Raw genomic sequence first — 23,213 nt, forward strand, 5'->3', positions numbered from 1 at the left:
AAAGAGTTTTCAAGTATTTTCTGAAATGAAGATAGTTACGGCATTGCCTCAATGAGAGCGGGAGTGAATTCCAGAGGTTAGGACCTACCACGGACAGAGCCCTGCCACCTAGCCTTCATTTAGTTATCTTAGGAACGCTCAGTAACAGCTGGTCACTTGATCTAAGGGCACGGGTAGGGACGTATGGGACAAATTTACTGGCCAAATACTCTGGTCCCAATTGATTGAGGCCCTTATGAATGATACAGCAGGTCTTAAACTTTACTCGTTGACGTATTGGCAACCAGTGAAGTTTGTGTAGTAACGGTTTAAAAGGGAATCTAGGAGGTGCATTAAGCACCAACCTACCTGCTGTATTCTGCACCACCTGCAGACGATCCAAAACCTCTTCATTTGCACCTGCCAAGAGACCGTTACAATAATCAAGGCGACTGATAACCAGAGCCTTAACTAAGGTTTTCCTGTAGGAGTCAGGGAGGAAAGGAAAAATCCTACGGAGGAGACCTATCACGTGGAAACAGGATCCCACGGTAGTGATGACATTTTGCTTCATGGTCAGCTCCGGTTCCAATCTAACTCCCAGGTTCTTGATTATTGTTTTGGGCTCAGGAACTGGGCCCAGATCAGAAGGCCACCAATCGGGGGACCATTGGACCCTAGCTTCACCGAAAAGCATGTGGAATTTTAGTTTACGAACTGAACATCATCTGCGCCAGCTTGTCACCTATGTACAACGTGCACGACAACCACTTTAGGCATCATGGTCTCCCTGTCCACGATCGGTTGCCAGCGCGCCCCTCTGACCCAGCAAGCATCCTCCGCGCACCCTGGCTCCCCCTCCCTCCCTCTCATGAGCATGACCCTTCCGCATGGCCTTGTCCCTGGGAGTCACGCCAGCGCCTGACCAGCACCTCCTCTCCTCCCATGAATGCCCCTCTGTTGATAACCCTTCCCTCCGCGCTTGATTGTCCACGCGGCATGAATACCACTCCTTTGATAACCCCTTCCCCCGTGTCCAGCTGTCCACACAGGTCCGAGGCCATCGCCTAAGCCGGGAGATATCATTTACTGCCCCTTATTGTATGAGGTCGCTCTCCTTCAAAGGACCCTCTATTGATCCAGGCCTCCCCACCCCCTGTGATATGATCAGGCGCACACATCCTAAGACTCGGCGGAACATTCAGCTGCAGGATGACCCCCTCCTCTTATCAGCAGGTTGAGGATCTCTATTGTGGAAGTATATGGGGGTGGGATTGACACGAGGATTGCGGGGATGTCTTTTTCCGGGCTTCACAATGTTCTGATTATAATAAAGAAAGGTCACATGCCATAAACCAGTGTATAAGAGGCCAGGCCTCCGAGAGGCTGTTAGAGCACCTCGAGACGATACCTTGTTGTCCGATCTGATGTGTTCTGCTCCGTCAGAATAAACTTCTGTTTCCTGCCTTCTGGTCTCTGGCGCCTGCCTCATTGCTTGGTAATTTGAATGGTACAAGGGCGGTTAGCGCCGGGCAAATCTTGAGAAAGGTCCTAGCCCTACCTTTTTCTACAATTGGCGTCCCAAAGCGTGGGGCCCATCAGCGACACGTGGATCCAGTGGGAGAGGTCCCGACGACAGAGTGAACGACTGCAACGATCGGGAAGAGCTCGTGTCCGATAGACCCTCGTCTGACAGCCGATCATCCGACCTTCACTAGTTCTGAACAGACCTCTCTCGAGTGATCTACGGTCCTGACTGGGAACCATCAGGAGTGCCACGGGCATCACGAAGGAGAGAGGACGATCGGGCGCTGGATCCAGAGGACAGGAAACCGTCCATGCGGTCCGGGTAAGGTCGTGTAAACACGACAAATTGGAAAAAATATTGTTTTGTTTGGATAATACTAGTATTACGCTTTGTTGAAACCTCTGGAGATTCACTGTCTGCAAACGGGGAAAAACAAACAGGCTCTCTCTTTGCAAGCAGTGAAGGATAGGTAACGCAGACTTTTGTCCCCGTTGTAATCCGTCGTGCCTATCTTCCTCCCCCACTGTTTCCCGAACTGCCGTTCGTGGATTATTGTCTGGAGATTCTTTGTCTACAAACAGGGAAGAACAAGGTCTCTCTTTGCAGGTAGAGAAAGAGTGGGTAACGATAACTTTTCGTGCCCACTTATTCTCCCCACTGGATTGTTTGATTGACCGATTATTCGGTATTGGTTCTTTTGAGGTATTCACGGCCTCCAAACAACGTAGAATAGAAATATTCTGTCTAGTCTTTGTCCGCCGTGATAAGATAGGTAGTGCAGACTTTTGTCCCCGTTGTAATCCGTCATGCCTATCTTCTCCCCACTGGTTGGTAGCCTGTTTAGCCCGGACCGCTTATTAGAGATGAACCATCCAGCTCCACTGGAGGGCACCCCTAATAAGGACATGTTCACTAAGCATGGACCAGTCGCTATAGCTTATACTAAGTTATGGCATAAATATACAAAGAAGAACCCTGAAAGTCAGTGGCCACTGATAGGTTCCTTTGACGATCATAAAATAAAAACATTAGAAATAGCGCTACAGGAAAATAAGACTACGCCCACTATGCTCGATAGTATCGGCATGTGGCACAAAGAAACGGAACAACGAAAGAAAAGAGAAGAAGCAAAAATAGGGAAAGAATTACGAAAGGCAGCCCACCTAGCCGCAAAGCAACTAGAAGAAGAAATAAAAGAAAGAAAGGAAACCACGCGAAACCAAGAATCAGGGTCGACAGGCCAATGTCCTGTTAGGACCCCCTCTGCGCTCTACCCTGAATTGCCCTCCAAACAACGGGCGAACAATGAGTTACTGCTAGGTCCCCCAATCATCTACATGCCCCCTCCATATGCCCCCTGCCGACAAAGCTTTCACGCTCCGAGTGGGAGCGAAGGCGATCTTAGTACTAGTGCACCGGCCCTCACGGCCTCCGCACCAGTCGCATTAGCAACATCGTCAAACAATCCCGAGGCTAATCAGCAACCACCAGCCAGGCCAAATAGGTTGAGCAAAGATGAGCGGGATGGGATCGACAAAATAGCAAAGACCTTAGTAGAACGAAGGGAGAGCGAAGAGTACACAATGAACATATATAATTCACATGCCGACAGCCACAGGCGGCATTTCATTTTGCGATTCAGCTACCACACCCTGAACGCATATGAAGATAGGTATCGAAGTAAGGGCCCCGCTAAACTAACAACACTGTATAGGAAGATTGATGTTGGAGATGGGACTGAATATGAGGCGACGGAACTCTTCATGCAGATACTTGAGGTCTTCCGCCACCTCACGGAACAAAAACCAGAAACCAAGGTTACAGTCCCTGAAACGACCTCAGTAGCAGTAGCCAATACTATGATGCCCATCAGAGAGGCGGCCCCTTACTGGATCCCGCCACGGGGCCAGGGAACAAGCGATGATATCAATAATGAAAATGCAAAAGGGAGGGTTGTGTACAATTGGGTTTACCAACCGTGGGACCGACAAGATATCCTAACCTTTAAGCAAACCCTGCCCGATTTAAGAAAGAACCCGACAGCATTCTATACCGAATTAGGCACAGCCTTGGGTTCGACAATAATGACTTTAGCGGACATTGACTTGTTCTTTGGGTTATGTCTGCCAGCTGATGTGTGGAAGCAAATCCGGAAGGCTGACCACACGGATCTGTTTGGACATACCTGGGACCAACTCGGTAAATTAGATAGACAACGAGAACCTGGAAGGAAGCCAGTAAAAGACATACTGGAACTCCCAGACAAAATAGTTCAGAAATTAAAGACACTGATCCCAGAAAGAAAGGTAGACTGGTCGATAGTCACGGCCTGTCGACAGAAACCGCAGGAAGATGTGTCAGAATACTTCTCCCGATTCGAGACAGTGTTCTCCGACTACAGTGGCCAAGACATGACCACCGCAACCGGACAGCACCTGTTTGTACAAAATTACGTAAAAGGCCTAACACAAGAGGTCTCCCAAAAGCTGCAGACGAGTGAGAGTAGTTGGGGGGCCTCCAAACCTGCAGCTATCCTTCAGATGGCTCAGTATTACGAGCACCAAAAGAATGAGAATGATAGGGCGTCCGAGAAAAAGAAGAAAGATCTAAAAGAAAGGGTAATGATAGCCCAGATACAAGGTATAACGATAGGACGGGAACATCAAAGGGGGAACTACCAATCAACCACCCCCAGAGATCTACCTCCTAAAGATCACACTCCCACACCCCACCCTGGACGTAGAGACATTAGCAATGACCAATGCGCCTTCTGCAAAGGGTTCGGCCATTGGAAATTCCAGTGCCCGGTTATGCTAGAGATGAATAGAAATAGGGACTCCAGGGATGTGGCAGGTGGTCCGAAAAATAGAGGACGAGGGCACACCAACGACACCAACAACGACAGATCAGGGAGACTGAACACATTTGACCGTCCCCGACAGAACCAATATCAGCTGTCCGAAGGTGAAAATGCCCCCGACTTTGCATAGGACTGCCAGGGGCAAGGGAGGGATCCAGTCGAGCTCTGTGTTGACCAGCAAGGTCCTTATGTCACCGCTAAGGTCCTGGGTACAGAGTCTCCATTCTTGGTAGACACTGGGGCGACACGTAGTGTGTTATCAAAACGACTGATTCCAAGGGCACCCTTGTCTGGCTCACACATAACGTCGATAGGTTTCGATGGAACGCCCTCCACTAACCCCCTGTCCGTACCTATTTCCTTTGATCTAGAAAACAACACCACTGACGCGACATTTCTGCTCTCCTCCAACTCCCCTGACGCCATTATGGGCATTGACTTACTGAAACATTTTCGAGCTACCATTAGGTGTTCCCCAGATGGAATACGAGTCATCCTGTACGACAACCCAGACATGCCCAGATCCCGTCCCCCACGACACATGTGCTCCATATCTGACGCTGACATGTCCTTGCTTGACACCCTGCCTCCGTACCTGTGGGCCAAAAACTACTCTGATGTGGGGCGAATGATGATTGATCCTATCCACATAACTGTACGACAGGACGCTATGCTCCCGAAACTCCCGCAATATCGGATATCCCCAGAGGGTGAGAAGGCACTGGTAGCGATCATTCAGTCTCTGGTAGATGCAGGAGTGGTTGAAGAGGTGGTTAGCAACGTCTGCAACAGCCCAATCCTACCTATTGTTAAGAAGCAAGGTGAAGGAGATGAGAAAGCGTACCGCTTCATCATCGACTTGCGAGAGATTAACAAAGTGGTTGTACCCCAATATCCTGTAGTCTCTGATATCACCACCATTCTGACCCTCATCCCGTCCACTGCCACCACCTTCACTGTTATCGACCTTAAGAACGCGTTTTTCTCTATCCCCATTCATCCAGACAGCCGCTATCTCTTCGGCTTCACTTTAAATTCCCGCTCGTACCGATTTTGTAGAGCTCCCCAGGGGTACACTGAAAGTCCCAGCATTTACAGCCAGGCCCTCAAAAGACAGCTGGATGCCTTCCAGCTACCAGAGGGAGTGGTGTTGATCTAATATGTCGATGATATCCTTTTGGCGGCCGACACCACCCCGCTTGCAACGACAGCCACCGTCCAACTCCTACACTTTCTTGCAGAAAATGGCCATAAAGTCTCCAAAAAGAAGTTACAGTTCTGCCAGCCACAAGTGACTTACCTAGGCCATCTTCTGTCCAAAGAAGGGAGGAAACATACACCCGACCGAATCCAAACCCTCCTAGACACCCCCATCCCAAAAACACAAAAACAGGTCCGCTCTTTGGTTGGCCTAACCTCTTTTTGCAGACAGTGGTTGCCTAATTACAGCCTCATTGTGAAACCATTACTTGCCCTGCTGACCAAAGATGTCCCCTCCCCGCTTCCTTGGACCCCTGAGTGTCAAGCCTCCTTTAAGGAATTACGGGATGCACTCTGCTCAGCACCCGTCCTCGGAACGCCGGATTACTCCAAACCCTTCTCCCTCTTCACCCACGAAAGGGAGGGATGCGCATTGTCTGTCCTAACTCAATCGATTGGTCCTAAGCAGCGCCCTTGTGCCTACTTCTCCGCCACTCTTGATCCTGTAGCCAGAGCTTTACCTGCCTGCCTTCGAGCAGTAGCTGCCGCTGCTGTCTCTATCCGTCAGAGCGAGGGAATCGTGCTTTCCAACTCCCTCACTGTACTAGTACCCCATGCTGTCGACACCCTCCTGAACCAAACCAAGACTCAACACCTGACTAGCGCATGACTGACAGGGTACGAACTGACGCTACTTGCACCCCACATCACACTAAAGAGATGCACAACTTTGAATCCTGCCACATTGTTGCCCCTGCCTGAGAATGACCCCGACGTTCCTCCCATCCACGACTGTGTGACCCTCACGGACGAACAAACTAGGAGTAGGGTTGACCTCCGAGACACTGCTTTTACTGACCCCGATGGAGAGCTATGGGTAGACGGCTCATGCATCAAACTCCCAGATGGCACCACTTCAGCTGCCTATGCCGTAACGACAGCCCGAACAGTAGTTGAGACAGCCCGCATCACACAACGATCTGCCCAGGCAGCAGAGCTGATAGCCCTCACACGAGCATGCATCATTGCCACGGGGACCACCGCGAACATATACACAGACAGCCAGTATGCCTTCGGGGTGGTCCACCATTTTGGACTCCTGTGGAGGGAGAGGGGATTCCTGACGTCCCACGGCACCCCAATCCTCCACGGAGATTTAGTATCCGCTCTGATTGAGGCAGTTCTCCTCCCCAAACGATTAGCGGTGATCAAATGTCAGGCACACAAAAGGGTAACAGACTTAGTCGGACAAGGGAATGCATTGGCCGACATCACTGCACGAACCACAGCTGAGAATAGGGCGGTGACACGCATGTATGTGACCAGGTCGCAAGCAGAGAAATGGAGCGACACAAGGGTAATGATCAGAGACATCCAGTCGGCTAGCACCCCTCACGAACTGACTAAGTGGGCAAGGGTGGGTTTGAAGGACGAAGAGGGTTGCTGGCGAACGAAGGATGCAAACAAGTGGTTGCTGCCCGACTCATATCTAATCCCCATACTGACAATGGCACATTCCCCCGCACACATAGGATCTGCACCCATGATCGAACTCATTTCCAAAGTCTGGCACAATGACAAAATCCCCGACTCAGCCAGACGCCTAGTTCAGCAGTGCCTTATCTGTCTGCAACACAACCCCGGGAAAGGAACTGTGGTACCCCGGGGAGGGTTTGGGACCCCCAATCACCCCTTTGAGGTCCTTCAGATGGACTACATCCAACTAGAGAGATGCCAAAACCTGAAGTATGTACTAGTCATCGTATGTGCCTTCAGCAAATGGGTAGAGGCCTATCCAACCCGTGATAACACTGCCATGACTACTGCCAAAGTACTACTGAAAGAATTCTTCCCTCGCTATGGCCTTTGTCGAACTTTATGGAGCGACAATGGTCCCCACTTCATAGCTGAGGTTATCCAACTAATCCTAAAGGGGTTGGGGTGAAGCAAAGGTTCCATGCGGTCTTCCACCCCCAATCCGCCGGTCTGGTGGAACGCCATAATGCCACACTGAAGCTGAAATTGTCAAAAATAGTGGCCACCACTGGACTTAACTGGCCGGATGCCCTCCCACTGGCCTTGTTATCAATGCGCTCCACTCCCACCAAGCACCATTTGACCCCCTATGAGGTCATATTCGGGCGACCGATGAACCTCTGGACTGCTCCCAAACCTACCTCCATTCATGACGTCCCAGACGTCCTACTATCTGATTATTTGTGCAAGTTAACTAAAACATTGTCTGTCATTCATCAACAGGTGCAGCAGGCCATCCCCGATGCTTCCAGGGGCCCCGGCCATGACATCCAACCGGGAGATTTCGTGTTGATACTAAATTTCCAGCGGACCAAGAGTCTGGAACCGCGGTGGACGGGCCCCTGGCAAGTGCTGATTACCACCCGAACGGCGCTTCGAGTGGAGGGGAAGAAGCACTGGCTGCACGCACATCATTGCCGGAAGGTCTCTGCGAACCTGGCCACGACAGAAAACGTCAGCACCCAAGAAGAGCTCCTGAGCAAAGACCGACCGATATTGGACTGTTATCCCGATACTGAGGCACTCGAACTTGCAAAATTCTCTGATCCCACTGTGCCATCCAGAGAAGGGTATTTCCTGCGTCGAAAGGAGGGAGTTTCGGCTAAGTAGGCCACGGACTAAGTTGAATCTCAGAACGGTGACCTAAGCACAATCAAGGGTTACCGGGAGAGAAGCTAAACGAAGTCTGTGGTTCTGCCCGCTACCGAGCCCCCTTGAAGGTGATGGAAGCGCCAGATAAGAAGATGATGGATTCTAGAGGAAAGTACACCGGCTCATGAGGCATTGCTCCCTACTGCACAGCCAACACCCCTGAAAGAGCATCACCTAATCTCTCTGTCACCTCAGCTCCGAGAGAGGCGCAGAGAATTCTGGAACAATTCCTTCGTGCAACTGTTGCACCAACACAACCTTGCCGCAAATGCTACGAACTGCTGGATCTGCGGGTTGCTCCCGCATGCCACTGGACACTCCATCCCCTTCATCCCTTCTCCTTTCTCAGTTCACGGCTCCTGCCTCGCCTGGTTGATCCTCATGCAAGAGAGCCACAAGGACAACGCCACCTCCAGCCAGACGGTGTCACACTTCTACTCTGGTTTCTGGCTGAACAAAACCGGAAAGACTTCTGCTGCCCTGTGTCCTGCGCTAACGGGCGCCACCTTCCTTAAAGACATTCCAGCCAAAGAACGAGTCGAAGTACAGGTGCTCCACAATCCAGCCAGGACCACCTTTTCTCATCTGCAAAAACAAACTACCGCTACTCTGACTGTGGCCCTGTCTGTTACCAATGTCACAGGTCTTGTGTGTCTCGAAGGCCATGGAACGCAGCTGGTGGGTCACAGTGCCTGCCGAATCATCAGAACATTGGACTCAGTTGACCCCCCTTCCTTTGTTGCTTCTCCGAATATGTACTTTGTGTGTGGCACCAAAGCTTACACCTGGCTCCCGAGAGGTTGGAAGGGCGCCTGTTACATTGCCTTCGTTCTTCCACCCACATATGTAGCCCCTGCCAACCATCACCGGCAGAGGCGTGCAGATGACATTGGACAAACTGACTCCACCGGAGCACAGTTCCTAGATGCAGCAAAAGGACTTGTTCCCCTGTGGGGCCCAATGGCAAACAGCCGCGCTATCCGACACCTGACCCAGGCAGTGGAAACAACGATCAACATCACGGCTGGCATCCTCGCCAACAACACGGCTGAGCTTCAGGCGGTCCGCCTTGTGACCCTTCAAAACCGCCTTGTCTTAGACGTGGTCCTAGCCGACCGAGGAGGAGCATGCCGCATCATCGGATCCAGCTGCTGCACATACGTGCCTGACAACTCGCCTTCAGTCTACAAAGCCATTGAACACCTCCACAGACTTTCCTCAGAGGTTCACCAAGAACAAGAAGGATGGTCGCTTGGAAGTTGGTTTTGGGACACTTTGAAGGGATGGGGTTGGAAGTTGTTTTCCTTCATACTGATACCTGTTGTGATATTATGTGGGTGTTGCTTGGGTGTTCAATGTCTACCCTCCTTGTGCAGTTTCGTTTCTAACTGTGTGTGCCCAAAGACCTTGGACTTCCGAAATGAGCACATGAGTCCCCTCTATGAAGTAGAAATACGTGACCTTATGGGGATAAATCCGAACTGACAAGTTGGCGAGACATGTTAAAAGGGAGGACTGTGGAATTTTAGTTTACGAACTGAACATCATCTGCGCCAGCTTGTCACCTATGTACAACGTGCACGACAACCACTTTAGGCATCATGGTCTCCCTGTCCACGATCGGTTGCCAGCGCGCCCCTCTGACCCAGCAAGCATCCTCCGCGCACCCTGGCTCCCCCTCCCTCCCTCTCATGAGCATGACCCTTCCGCATGGCCTTGTCCCTGGGAGTCACGCCAGCGCCTGACCAGCACCTCCTCTCCTCCCATGAATGCCCCTCTGTTGATAACCCTTCCCTCCGCGCTTGATTGTCCACGCGGCATGAATACCACTCCTTTGATAACCCCTTCCCCCGTGTCCAGCTGTCCACACAGGTCCGAGGCCATCGCCTAAGCCGGGAGATATCATTTACTGCCCCTTATTGTATGAGGTCGCTCTCCTTCAAAGGACCCTCTATTGATCCAGGCCTCCCCACCCCCTGTGATATGATCAGGCGCACACATCCTAAGACTCGGCGGAACATTCAGCTGCAGGATGACCCCCTCCTCTTATCAGCAGGTTGAGGACCTCTATTGTGGAAGTATATGGGGGTGGGATTGACACGAGGATTGCGGGGATGTCTTTTTCCGGGCTTCACAATGTTCTGATTATAATAAAGAAAGGTCACATGCCATAAACCAGTGTATAAGAGGCCAGGCCTCCGAGAGGCTGTTAGAGCACCTCGAGACGATACCTTGTTGTCCGATCTGATGTGTTCTGCTCCGTCGGAATAAACTTCTGTTTCCTGCCTTCTGGTCTCTGGCGCCTGCCTCATTGCTTGGTAATTTGAATGGTACAAGGGCGGTTAGCGCCGGGCAAATCTTGAGAAAGGTCCTAGCCCTACCTTTTTCTACAAGCATCACCTCCGTCTTTCCAACATTACATTGAAGAAAGTTGGAGGATATCCACCTTGCAACTGCCTTCATCCCATCGGAAAAAGATTGTATAATTTCCGGGGTAAGTTGTTTAAAAGGGAAGAGCAGCTGCGTATCATCAGCGTAGGACACTGGGCAGAATCCAAAAGCTCTAGTAATATCTGCCAAGGGAGCCACATAAGTGTTGAATAAGGTCGGGCTCAAACAAGAACCCTGGGTCAGCATTCTTAGAAAGCACTGTAACAGGGTTAGTAGTTGCCTGTTCTAAACATTCTGTTGGGGACATCCTTAGTATTTTTTAAGTCGTTTTTTAAGCCTTCTTTGCACTTTATCACCTTGCACTTTAGCACTTTGCACTTTGTATCAATCTAGCAGTTATAAAATGTAACATGGTGCATGTTGGTTTTTTTAACATGTTAATCTTAAATTGTTTTTAACTGTTTTTAACGTATGCGTTGTCTGTAAACTTTGTGTAAACTTTGTGTATATATTTGCCATTGTTTTTGTATGATATTAAGTTATCGCAATAAAGTATTTTGACTGACTGAAGAACCCTGCGGGACCCCCTTGGTAATATTAACCTCTTCCGACCTAAACTCACCCATGGTGACAGATTGGGTGCGGTTGGAGAGGAAGCATTTGATCCAGTCCAGTGCTCTGCCGCCGATTCCACTCACAGACAGGCATTCGATCAGGATGGTATGGGAAATAGTATCGAACGCTGCCGATAAGTCTAGCAGCACCAGGACAACAGAGTAACCTTTGTCCTGGTACAGCCGTAGATCGTCGGTTATCGACAGCAAGGCCGTTTCGGTGCTGTATTTTGGCCTAAAACCTGACTGTGATGGGTCAAGGCTACCAGATTGTTCCAGGTAGGTAGATAGATGCTTATTGGTGTGCTTTTCGATGATTTTCCCTAGAAATGGCAACAGGGAGATAGGCCTAAGGTTAGACATGTTGGTCCAAGGAATAGATGTATTCTTCCTAATAGGTCTAACTAGGGCTTTTTTCCAGCACTGTGGGACAACTGCAGTTGTAAGTGAGAGATTCACCAGTCTCTGAACATCAGGGCCCAGTGTACTCCCTAAAGGACCCATAAGTCTAGCTGGGAGCAAGTCCGCCGGGCTTCCACTTTTAATATCAGTGAACAGTTTCTGGACCTCTATTAGCGATATTTCAGGAAAATCGTTAAAAGAGTGGGAATTGATGGGTGCTGTCTGTACCAAAGTATAATTGTCCTGGCTACTTATGTCAGGGCTAAGTGCCTCTATTTTGTTATAGATGGCATCAATTTTTTCGGTGAAAAAATTGGAAATACTATCACAGAGATGTTGTGAAGCCATATCTGCACTTTCGCAAGCTGTAGGCTTCAGAAATGTGTTGACAATCTGGTATAGAACTTTTGAATCATTGCCAGCTGCCTCTAACTGAGCGGTAACGTGGTTCTTACGTGCAGATCGTATGACTTTATGATAGATATTAAGAGCCTTTTTATAATTGATTTTATCTTCCTCCAGAAAAGATTTTCTCCATGTCTTTTCAGACTTTCTAGCCAGGCGTTTAAGACTACGCAGTTCCTCCGAATACCAAACCTCTTGTTTCCTGGCAAGGCTTGTTTTAAAGGTCTTTATCGGGGCAATTTGTTGTACTGCAGCATTGACTGCTAGATCCCAATTTGAAAGAGCAATGTTAATGTCATCAGTGCATACAATAGGGGGGGGGAGATATTTCTGTTAAAAAATAATGTTGGTGATTTTATGCCACTGCCTATGTTTGGATGGAATTTGAACATGGGGAATAGGCCGGAGGCCATTCATCGGCATAGAAAACTCAAGCACGAAGTGGTCAGTCCAGTGATATTGTTTGGGTACACAGCATTCTATACCAGGAAAGTTGGATATTATCATATCCAAGGTATGTCCTGCTTGGTGTGTTGGTCCACTATTGCATTGCTTTAGTCCTAAAAGGGATATGTCAGTCAGGAAGGACTGTGCCTCACTGTTAGTTCCTTCCTCACTATGAATATTAAAATCCCCAAGCAGCAGAAATTCTTTATCTGGGCACACATGGGGTGCTAATGCTTTCACTAACTGTTTGGACATGTTTTTTAAGGGGCCAGGACGGCGGTAAACCAGAGCTCCTTTCCTACTATGTTTAGTAGATGAGCCAATCCTAAAAATCAGCATTTCAAAGGTCGGATTACAACATTGATCGATAACCGAGACGGAAATATCATCTTTGAATACAATTGCTATTCCCCCACCAACTTTTTGGGGTATACAACGTTTACAACGAAGTTTTTACCAAGCACTACCACTACAACGCAGGCATTGCCACGCATACCATTACAACGCATTGCGCTGGGGGGCGCTCTAGGATAGGGAATAAGTATAATTTTATATCCAACACCTTCCCTAGTGTCCACGGGGGCTGGAGTTGGAATATAAAATTATACTTACCACTATCCAGCACCTCTAAGCGCTATGCGTTGTATCGGTATGCGTTGTAAATACCGCGTTGTAATGGTATGCGTGGTAAAAGTATGCGTTGTAACGTCATACATCCACTTTTTTGGGTCGGTCCAATCTAACAATCTTATAACCCTCCGGTATTCCAAGGGTGATGGCGGGGGTGGAGTGTGGTTTAAGCCAGGTCTCTGTTAGAAAGCATAGATCAACTTTATGTGTGGAAATAAGATCCCAGACCTCGATAGAGTGTTTAACTAAAGATCTGACATTGCACAATAAATTCTTTCCTCCCTGAATCGGAGCAATGGGGATATTGCTAGTACATTGTTCGAAGGCATATTTTTCCGTCTGGAATTGTATATGGCAGGACCTACACGAAAATGGCCCTTCGGGGAAACAGTAGGGTGGTAGCTTACAATTAGGTGTTAACAGATTAGAGCGTAAGCACAGTAAGGTCTGCGAGGAATAAATCCGCCTAGATACCTTAGTGTCCACAGATGGTACTGCCATAGCCCCTAGCCACGTCCAGTCGCGGACGGGCGCAGAAGGGCTTCTCTCTGGCGCGTCTCAGGCGCTTCGCTGCGCGCGACCGCTGCGCGCCTGCTGTGACTAGGGGGCTAAATACCCCTCAAGGTGCAGCAACTAGAGCGCTGACCGCTCGGTGTATGCGGAAGTGACCTGGCTCTGCCTGACCCGCCCTCCGCCCAACGGCCCTGGTTGCCGAGTCGGACCGGGGCGGGCAGGATGGAAGATCGAGCCCAGGCTGGGTTAAGTATAAGTTTTAAGGTTTTACTCTGTAGCGTGTAGCGCTTCTATCATCATTCAGCAAAGGACTATTATGTTTTAAAATACGGCGCTATTAAAAGTCATTCCATAATTTCAGATATTCTGTTTTAAATCACATTTTTAAAAACACATGCAACATTAGTCAATTGCTCTTAACCTGGGCGTCAGCGGGTCGGGGAGACACTGCCACTGTCCTCCCTACCGCCGGGTTGGAACATCAATGTTGCAAATACAGAAACCAATCAATATTATGCAGCTATTTCTATACAGTCCTCTTTCCTGGGGGTGGGTACAGCTTGTCTTAGGATGTCGTGGAGCTGTGGCCTCACAAGGTCCTGTCAAAAGCCAAACAATTCTTTTTATGAATAGCAGGTTGGCCTGCGGGACATGAGAGAGGGGCACTGGTAGAGGTGTGTTTGCGTTGCCATCTTGAAATGCAGGCTGTGCTGAAGATCAAGATTGGGGTGCACTTGCAGAGGTGTGTATGTTGGACAGAAATAGTAGTAGGAGATATATCAGGTAAGGGTTGAAGTGAATTGGTACATCGGTTTTAGAATCTCAGTACGGGATTAGCAGAGAATGCTACAGGACAGCATTGAGAAGTATTGTTACAAATAAGGATACGTTTAAGGGCATGATTGGCAGGGTGTTTTATAGGACACATTTGAGATACATTACAGAACTATGTGTGGGTTCTAGTATCGTATTAAATAGCAGGTTGTGATGTAGAATAGGATTCAGGTGAATTGACAGAGCCATGATAGTCTCAGTGCAGAATTAGCAGAGAATGCAAAAAGAAGAGACGATGGACAGAATGCTGACTAAATCAAACATTTACCCCCATTCACAGACCTGGGTTAAATCCACTGGGTTTTTTCACGCCATGCTATTCCAGTTTAGACCCAGCCGTATGCAAATCAGTCTTGACCCTTCCCCCATGGAACAGTCCAGCCTGAACTGCCATGCCAGGTCCTCCCTAGATCAGAAACAAGCATCCTGGGAGTGATTTTGGGGTATCAACCTTCATCAGCCAGGCTAGCTTGATTGTGGTGGCATAGCGAGCACAGGCACCACGGTTAGGCATACCCTTCCCACTTTGGGTGACAAGAACAAAAAGAACAGATGATGGACAGAATACTGAACAAATCAACCATTCACCCCTGCCACTGATCTGGGTTAAATCCATCTGTGTGTGCACTCCATGCCATTCTAGTTTAGACCAAGCTGCATGCAGCCTGGCTGATAAGGGGTGATACCCCGAAACCAGTCCCAGGATGTTTGTTTCTGGTCCAGGGAGGTCTTGGCCTGCCAGTTTGGCTCGACTGTTCCTATGGGGAGCAGGGTCATGACTGGTTTGCATGTAGCTAGGTTCAAACTGGGGTGGCACAGTGAGCAAAACAGCAATGGCTTAAACCCAGATCTGTTGACTAGGGATGACTGGTTGAAAAGTTTCAGCACTCCGTCCATCATCTTGTTGTGTTAGCAGAGAATTCTGCAGAACAGGACTGATCTGCATTAGCAGAGATGTGTACGAATCTCAGTTTATGATTAGCATAGTATGTGTATGAGCCTCTGTGCACGATTAGCCGGTTGTGCTGTAGAAAAAGCTTTGAGTGCACTGACAGAGCTGTGGGCCCATCAGTGTGTTGAAAAACGTTCCTCTCTACCTACCCTGACCCTATTGCTCCTACTCCTATCCTCTTCCATAAATCTTCACTCCTATCAGCTCTATTACCTTCCCCTACCCTGCATTCCTGCACACATTATATATGTGTCTCTTTCTGCTTCTCTCCTCCCCTTCTTCTCCCAATCTTTCTCTGTTACCACTCCTGTCCCTGCTCTCTGTTCTGATCCTTTGGCTGACCTTCTGCACACACCTTACCTAACTTCCTACTCTGAAACTCTTTCTCTTCGGACACCCGATTTCATGATGGAAGTCCTTCTGCCTTTTCTGGTCTGGAGTAGGTAACTAGGAGGTCAACCACTTGATGCTTGAAGTCCCTGAATGCCTGCGGCAGTCAGAAGTCCTTCAGTCTTTTCCATACATCAGGGTCTTTTTTCTTCATGTGTTGTCTTCATAGATCCAGCTGTATTCATAGGCAATTGTGGTGAAGTCAGGGACTGGAGAATTCCCTACACCCAGTTATGTTCACTTGTTTGCCCTATGCCCACCTCCATTTGCAGCACTACCTATCGCTTTACTGTAAAAAGTCCCAGAGCCCTCAATCTCAATATGCTAACCCTAATATCCTCCTGGAGGGGCTCGGACTCTGCATTATTTATTAGTGGTATCCCTCGGTCAAGACCAAAACTGGTTCTACCTCTTACTGGCGTTGGAGCCAGTTCGCCTAGGAGAGCTCTAGGGTGGAATAATAGCAGATCCTGCCAGACCCGTTTTACTGCTCCAAGTTATAAGGCGTGTGAAAGTTATCCTATGTTCTGCCAACTGTTACTGCCCCTCCCAGATTGCCAATTCCTGTTAAGTGGACAATTGTGCACACCGCCCCAGCTTCATGACTCCAGTGCCTAAGCCTTTCGCCTCTGCAGAAGGGCCATTAACTCTCAGCTATGAATTCTCCACTATCAAAGTTATCAAAAATCTATTCTCAATATTAAATTAGATTAAATTTGTTAGCATTTTCCCAAGAGAAGATATAAAACAGATGAAATAATATGCAATGGCTTCCTAATAAAAGACAGACTGGAGGTAGATTACATCCCTCAACAACTGAAGCAAAAAGAAGAAGCAATCCTCTGAATTAGCTCTGCAAACGCTACTATTCGGCATACCCCGGGCATCTTTACTGACACCAGTTATATGAGGTCACTATTCCAGGAAAGTAAGGAGCACCATCTGCAGTTGCAGATGACACTCAGATCCACCTATGTGTAGGCAGCAAATGCAGAAGTCAAACCAACATCACAAAGAGACCATGACTGCAACCACTGAAGCGTGAATGGCCATAGGTGGCATTGACGATTTGACAATGGACTTCCCTTGAATAATTCGGAACATATCTGATGAGTCTGATAACTCGGTACAAGGCCTCAACCATGCTGATTTTGGGTTACAGACATGGTAGACCTGACCAGGCAGATGTGCTAGATCTACTTAGATAGCCAAAAGAGCCTCCTGGTTCTATTCAGGTCCTTGTGAGTCACTGCAAGAGGTCTCCAAAAAGATGCCTCCATGCATTCCTTTGAAGAATGGTTACAAAAGAAGGATTACGAATCTATACATTTTATAGCTCACACTAAATCCCTTTCATTTGAATCTATACATAACTTGTTTTTGTTTTTCCCTTACTGTTGAGAGGGAGAGCAAAACAAGATATGCTTCCTTAAAATGTGAAGAGAGCTTTACTTGTTCTTCTGGGAAAAACAAGAAAGAGAGCTACGATATTACAGATTTTCCAGAGAAACAATGAGAGATGACTAAGAGACAGATACATTGTAAACTAGCCTAGGTCTATAGCATTGAAGAGATATCAATAAACCCTGATGCGTTGAGCCGTATTGCAGCAGAACAGAATAAGGCCAGTCATTTAAAAAAGGTATTTAATAACTGTGCAAGCACTTTTCATGTTGATATAATTTTTCTTAATTTTTTCAGTTGTATATACAAATACCACAGAAAATTATCTAAAGCCTTTCCAACTAATATTAGTACACACAGTTAATTTTGATAATCATAGTTGAAGCTACACAAAGCTATTTTAGAATAAGATCGATACAGCCCAGGAAGGTATGCTACAGAAGAAAACACAACAATACTGTTACGCAATACAGCGTACTATACAAAGCATTAATAAATTTAGATTATAAATATTAATACAAAGTTTGCTGAATATGTAGAATAATGGCAAACCTGCTGTTTTTGCCAGGCTTTCCACACCTCCAACTCCTTATGATATTGATTGGCTTTCTTTTCATACTCCTCCGTGTATTCTTCCAATAATTCATTGACTTCACAATTAATTTCTGATTCATATGCTTCTTTATCAATTTTCTGATCAACTGCTTCCCTTCATAATGAGAAAACACAAAAACAATCAAACATAGCAGTTCCACTTCTGTTCAAATTTGCTTTCTAACAATACTTTAATACTCGGCACAATGTGGAGCTTTGACAAGACATGAGATTACAATATATAGAATTATAGATGGGGAACCATGAATACGGGGACGTTTTTCATAAAGGGGTTATGAGAGAGTGAAGCTCGAGTTGTCTATGATGTCACTCAGTACTCCGAGGTGAAAAACATCCCTGTAATTCACTTTTTACCCATCTACAAATTTATGTTAAGTATGGTCCCCAAAATCATCTGCTCCTGCTTTCAACTGCTACAGTGTGGCAGAAAAGTAATAGGGAAGCAATACATAAAATGGCCTCTGTTATGAATTCATGTTCCAAAGTAAAAAAAAAAAACTTAACTGCCAATCAACCCCCAACAACATCCCTCCCTTACATTAACCTCAAGCAGCTGTGCTTTCTGCTTTCAGTCAAAGCAGAGCTGCGCTGACAGGTTCTAAGGTAAGCTTGTCAGTCTGGCTTGGAAGGCCTTTATGACATCACAACAGTGGTTAGCCAGTGAAGTAGGCAGCAGAAAGCGCTTTATCGCTTTTAAACTTGTGAAATTGCTTGTTTTAAATTCACTCACCCTTCCTCCTGACACACGATTACTTTGTGCAGGCTTCCCCTACACAGCGGAACGAGCGCTGCTAAGGGGGAAATCGCTGACCTACTCCACCCGCCAGCAGCCACGCCCAGACAGGGACACGCCCACTCTGAGGACACGCCCCCTGTACTTTCCCCTACACTATATACATGTGTATCTACCGCAAGCGCAGCGGACGAGCGCAGCGGGCGCGACGATTGCGCGCCGAAGGCGCGCTTAAGGCAAGCTCGTCTGCGCTCGTCCGCGCCGAGTCCGGGCCAAGGGCCGTACCCCCTATACCTCAGACACCAGGGACCGGGCACTACAATGCTGAAACTCTCCATAGCCTAAGGCCCCCTGCTACGAACTGTTCTCGGCACCTCTATGCAGCCTAAAACATTCCACAAACATGCCCCAAATGTAAATCAATTCTTAAACCTAAGCCCATAGCCGCACTAACCCACAATTACCATATGCTCTTGTTAAATTGCAGATCCCTGCCGAAACATAGGACAGAAATCGCCCTGTTAATAGAAGAACTCACTCCGGATTTAGTATTCCTAACGGAAACATGGCTCACCACAGATTCCGATCCCGCCCTAGTTAGCGCTCTCCCTCCTGGCTTCCAAATGACCCGGCAGGACCGGCCTGATGGGAGAGGTGGAGGCCTAGCAATTATCCATAAAGAACAGTTTCAGTGTCGTGTTATCCCCGAAACCATCCCTGACTGTGAGACCCTCGCGTTCAGCATCGACCTCTCACTGAATAACTGTTTCTCCGGAACTCTTATCTACCGTCCCCCAGGTCCCCCTAAGCAATTCCACCTCCTCCTTCCTCAGATTGTCGCAGAACGCGTTTGCACCACGTCCAACTTCACTTTGCTAGGTGATCTCAACCTGCACTTTGATTCTGCATTAGATCAGGTAGTCACCACACTGGCAGATGACCTAGCCACGCTACAACTCACCCAATACGTCAAAACCCCTGCCCATGTAAAGGGCCACTTATTGGACCCAATATTTAGCAACTGTGCATACTTTACAGCCGATCCGCCGCTCCCGCTCCAGTGGACAGATCACTTCCTTGTGCCCTTCACATGGACCACACTTAAGCCTCTGCAGACTGGACCCACCACAAAATTTACCCGAGCTTGGTCCCGCCTTTCTGTCGACGACTGGTCCTCCAAGCTCGCCACCAACCAACCTCCTTACAATGAGGATCCAGGCCTAGCCAACCAGGCCTATGCTGACTGGATCACGCAAACTCTCGAAAGCACCCTCCCTAAAAATAAAATCACGCTAAAACGCGCCCACAAATCGGCTCCCTGTTATACGGAGGCTCTCAGGGACAAGAAACGCCAATGTAGAAAAAACGAAAGACGTTGGCGTTTAGACTACTCACCAGGAAGCAAAATCTGTTATCGAGAGTCAATCAGCGAATACAAAGCTGAAATCAAAATCGCCCAGACCACTTACTTTTCGAACAAAATCCTCCTTGCCAAATCAAAATCCAAAGAAACCTTCCAGATTGTAAAAAAATTAACCAAACCCCCTCCTAGCTTGCACGATACAAAATCCATAACTCATTGCAACGACGTAGCTGAGTTTTTTCATCAAAAAGTTAATAAAATTTACTCTACCTTTCTCCCCAGCAATATCACCTCCCCAGCCCAGTCCAACGTAGTCCTAACTATCTCCTCCCCTCAGCCTCAACCTACTTTGGATCACTTCCCTCCTTTGGATCTTGCCACTCTAGAAACCATATCTCGGAAAGTAAAAACCGGCTCACCTGACGATCCAGCCCCGCCAGATATCTTAATGTCAGCATCCCAAATTACACTCCCAATCATCAGGGATGTACCAAACGCTTCGATCACCTCCAGCACTGTTCCTCCAGCCTGGAAACGAGCCATGGTCCGCTCACTACTAAAAACGCCTAATCTAGACCCGTTGGACTTCAGTAACTACCGGCCCATCTCCCTGCTCCCGTGGGTGAGCAAAATCTTAGAAAAATACATTAACCACCACCTGGTAAATTTCTTAGAAGAACCCCAACTGTTAAACGCCACCCAGACGGGCTTCAGATCAAAACACGGGACCGAGACCGCCCTCCTCATGGTCACGGAGGAATCCAGAAAAATCCTGGATCAGGGAGGATCAGTGGCAGTGATCCTCCTTGATCTCAGTGCAGCCTTCGACACGGTCAGCCATGACACCTTGCTGCACCATATGTCCAGCGTCAGAATTAAGAACAAAGCCTGGCTCTGGTTTAAATCCTTCCTGGAGGACAGATACTTCCGAGTCTTTGACGGTGAGGTGGTGTCCACCAGTAGACCACTTAGGTGCGGAGTCCCTCAAGGCTTCTCTTTAAGTCCCGCTCTTTTCAACATCTATATGAGGCCACTGGCCGATGTCGTCCGCCGTTATGGGATTAAGATCATCTCTTACGCGGACGACACACAGTTGGTGGTCTCACTGGCGCAGGTAGCCAACCCACCTGAGTCAGGCGGACTTAGAGACTGCCTAAAAGAAGTAAAAAGCTGGATGTCCTTATCATCCCTCAAACTGAATGGGGACAAAACGGAGCTGATGCTTCTGGGTCCCCCTCTTCTTCAACTCCCTTTGGCCCTCTGATCTAGGCCCCCCTCCAGCTCCAAAGGACAACATCAAGAGCCTTGGGGTATGGTTGGACAGCTCTCTTTCATTTAAGACTCAAGCCACAAAACTCTCTGCAACCTGTTTTGGCCTCCTTAAAATGCTTAGGAAAATCTTGCCTCTCCTCCCTATGGAAGCCAAGCAGGTAGCAATACAGGGTTTGATACAGTCCCGCCTGGATTTTAACAATGTGCTATACCTTGGCGCCCCAGACTACACCCTACGCAGACTTCAGACAGTGCAGAACTGTGTGGCCCGTCCACTGCTCGAACTCCCTCGCAGACAATCAGTGAGGTCCGGTCTGGTCAACCTTCACTGGCTGCCAGTACGTCAAAGAATTTGTTTCAAAGCCATGTGCATTGCTCACCAGGCCTTCTGGGACACGGGTCCTATGATCACCCGGGATCTAGTCACCCACTACGTACCCCCCAGAAACCTCCGCTCTATCCAGACCTTCTTAGCTACACCCCTCAGAATAAAAAAGACTAGGTCGTGAGGTAAGACGTTCGCCTATAATGCAGCCAAGACCTGGAATGCTCTCCGCCTGCATCTCAGAGCCAACTCCAACCATTCCTAATTCCGAAAGCAACTAAAAACATTCCTCTTCAATCTTCCCTACTAATCCCCAGTTAGTCACTCCATGAGGTCCCCTCTATTATCTTCTAGCGCTTGGACGCCCCCGGGCAGCAATTCGCGCTCTGCAAATGTACATCCATTTCCATTTCCATCCATGTTATTAACTTTTATTTCATAGGAGTGGGTTATGAGATTCAGAAACAGAAACTGAAACAAAAGATAGAGGCCCTCTATGAGAGTCATACATAACAACAAGGTTCGCACTACTTTTGGTTTCAGAAGAATTGCTGGCTCTGATACTGACTGAAATTGGTAACTCCGCAAAAGAAAAGACTAAGATGTGATAAAGAATGTTCACAAGTCATGATTCTGGGCCGTTTCCCTTCCTTAGGGTTCTTTGCACTTATGTTCCTGACTTTAAAAATCATGACTGCACCATTCCTAAATCTACCTCTGCTTCAGGATGCCTTCTCTGTGATGTCTTGCTGTCCCTGAATAAGTGATTCAATGGTGCAGAATGATGTAATATTCTTGAATATATAAATTCATTTTGTCTATTTTAACCCAAACAAGTATTGGCAAAACTTTACAGTTGGGTTAGCAACAAGGACCTTAAAAAAACCAATGGCTAAAGGGAAAAAAACTATTTTTATGGTCTCAAAAAAGCACACATTACTATAGTAGTCCCTGTGTGGATGTGTTCCTTGTGAAAGGGTAGCATGCCATAACTCACGTTGAAGTCAGTCAATGTCTGAAGTGGCCTGACTAACTGCCCCATCAGGCTTGGTAGAGATGGTGGAAGAAAAATGTGAATAACACGATAACGAATTATGGGATAACGTCTGTCTGAAAACCCCTATAAGTGACTACATACATTTATAATAGTCCTAAAAGCAAAAGGTTGTGGCTAACATCAGACCTAAAAAAGCCAATCGGACAGGATTTACCTTTGCTAATGTTTATTTTATGTTTTTGTAAATCTTCATTACAAAATAGATAAAGAGGGATTCAAAGGATATATACATATAGAGATTTGCAAAGACATTTAGAGAAGGTTGTATACATAGATTGATAAATAGACAGACAGATAGTTGCATAGATAGATAACCAAATAGAGAAGGTTGCATACATAGAGAAGATTGCATAAATAGAGACGGTTGCTTAGCTAGATAGATATGGTTGCATAGATAGATTGCTAGAGAGAGAGAGGCTCGTATACACAGAGAAGGTTGTATAGATAGAGAAGGTTGTATAGATAGGGAAGGATGGGTGGACAAGTAGATAGACGGGTTGACAGATAGGTAGACAGACAAACATGTAGTCAGACAGGTAGATAGACAGACAAGTCACTAGACAGATAAGTGGATAGACAGACAAACAGATAGAAAGATAATTAGGATAAAC

General features: G+C 47.6%; 1 protein-coding gene across 1 annotated transcript in view; it reads right to left on the reverse strand.

Moving 5' to 3' along the window:
* CC2D2A (coiled-coil and C2 domain containing 2A) overlaps nucleotides 1-23,213 on the reverse strand; it is a 432,763-nt gene that overhangs the window by 210,629 nt on the left and 198,921 nt on the right. The window contains exon 14 of the mRNA XM_086964074.1: nucleotides 17,790-17,946. Within this exon, the coding sequence (XP_086820200.1) occupies nucleotides 17,790-17,946 (157 nt within the window). The remainder of the gene's footprint in view (nucleotides 1-17,789; nucleotides 17,947-23,213) is intronic.

The sequence above is a fragment of the Lissotriton vulgaris genome, chromosome 3_2 (assembly GCF_964263255.1).
Source record: "Lissotriton vulgaris chromosome 3_2, aLisVul1.2, whole genome shotgun sequence".
Classification (NCBI taxonomy): Eukaryota; Metazoa; Chordata; class Amphibia; order Caudata; family Salamandridae; genus Lissotriton; species Lissotriton vulgaris.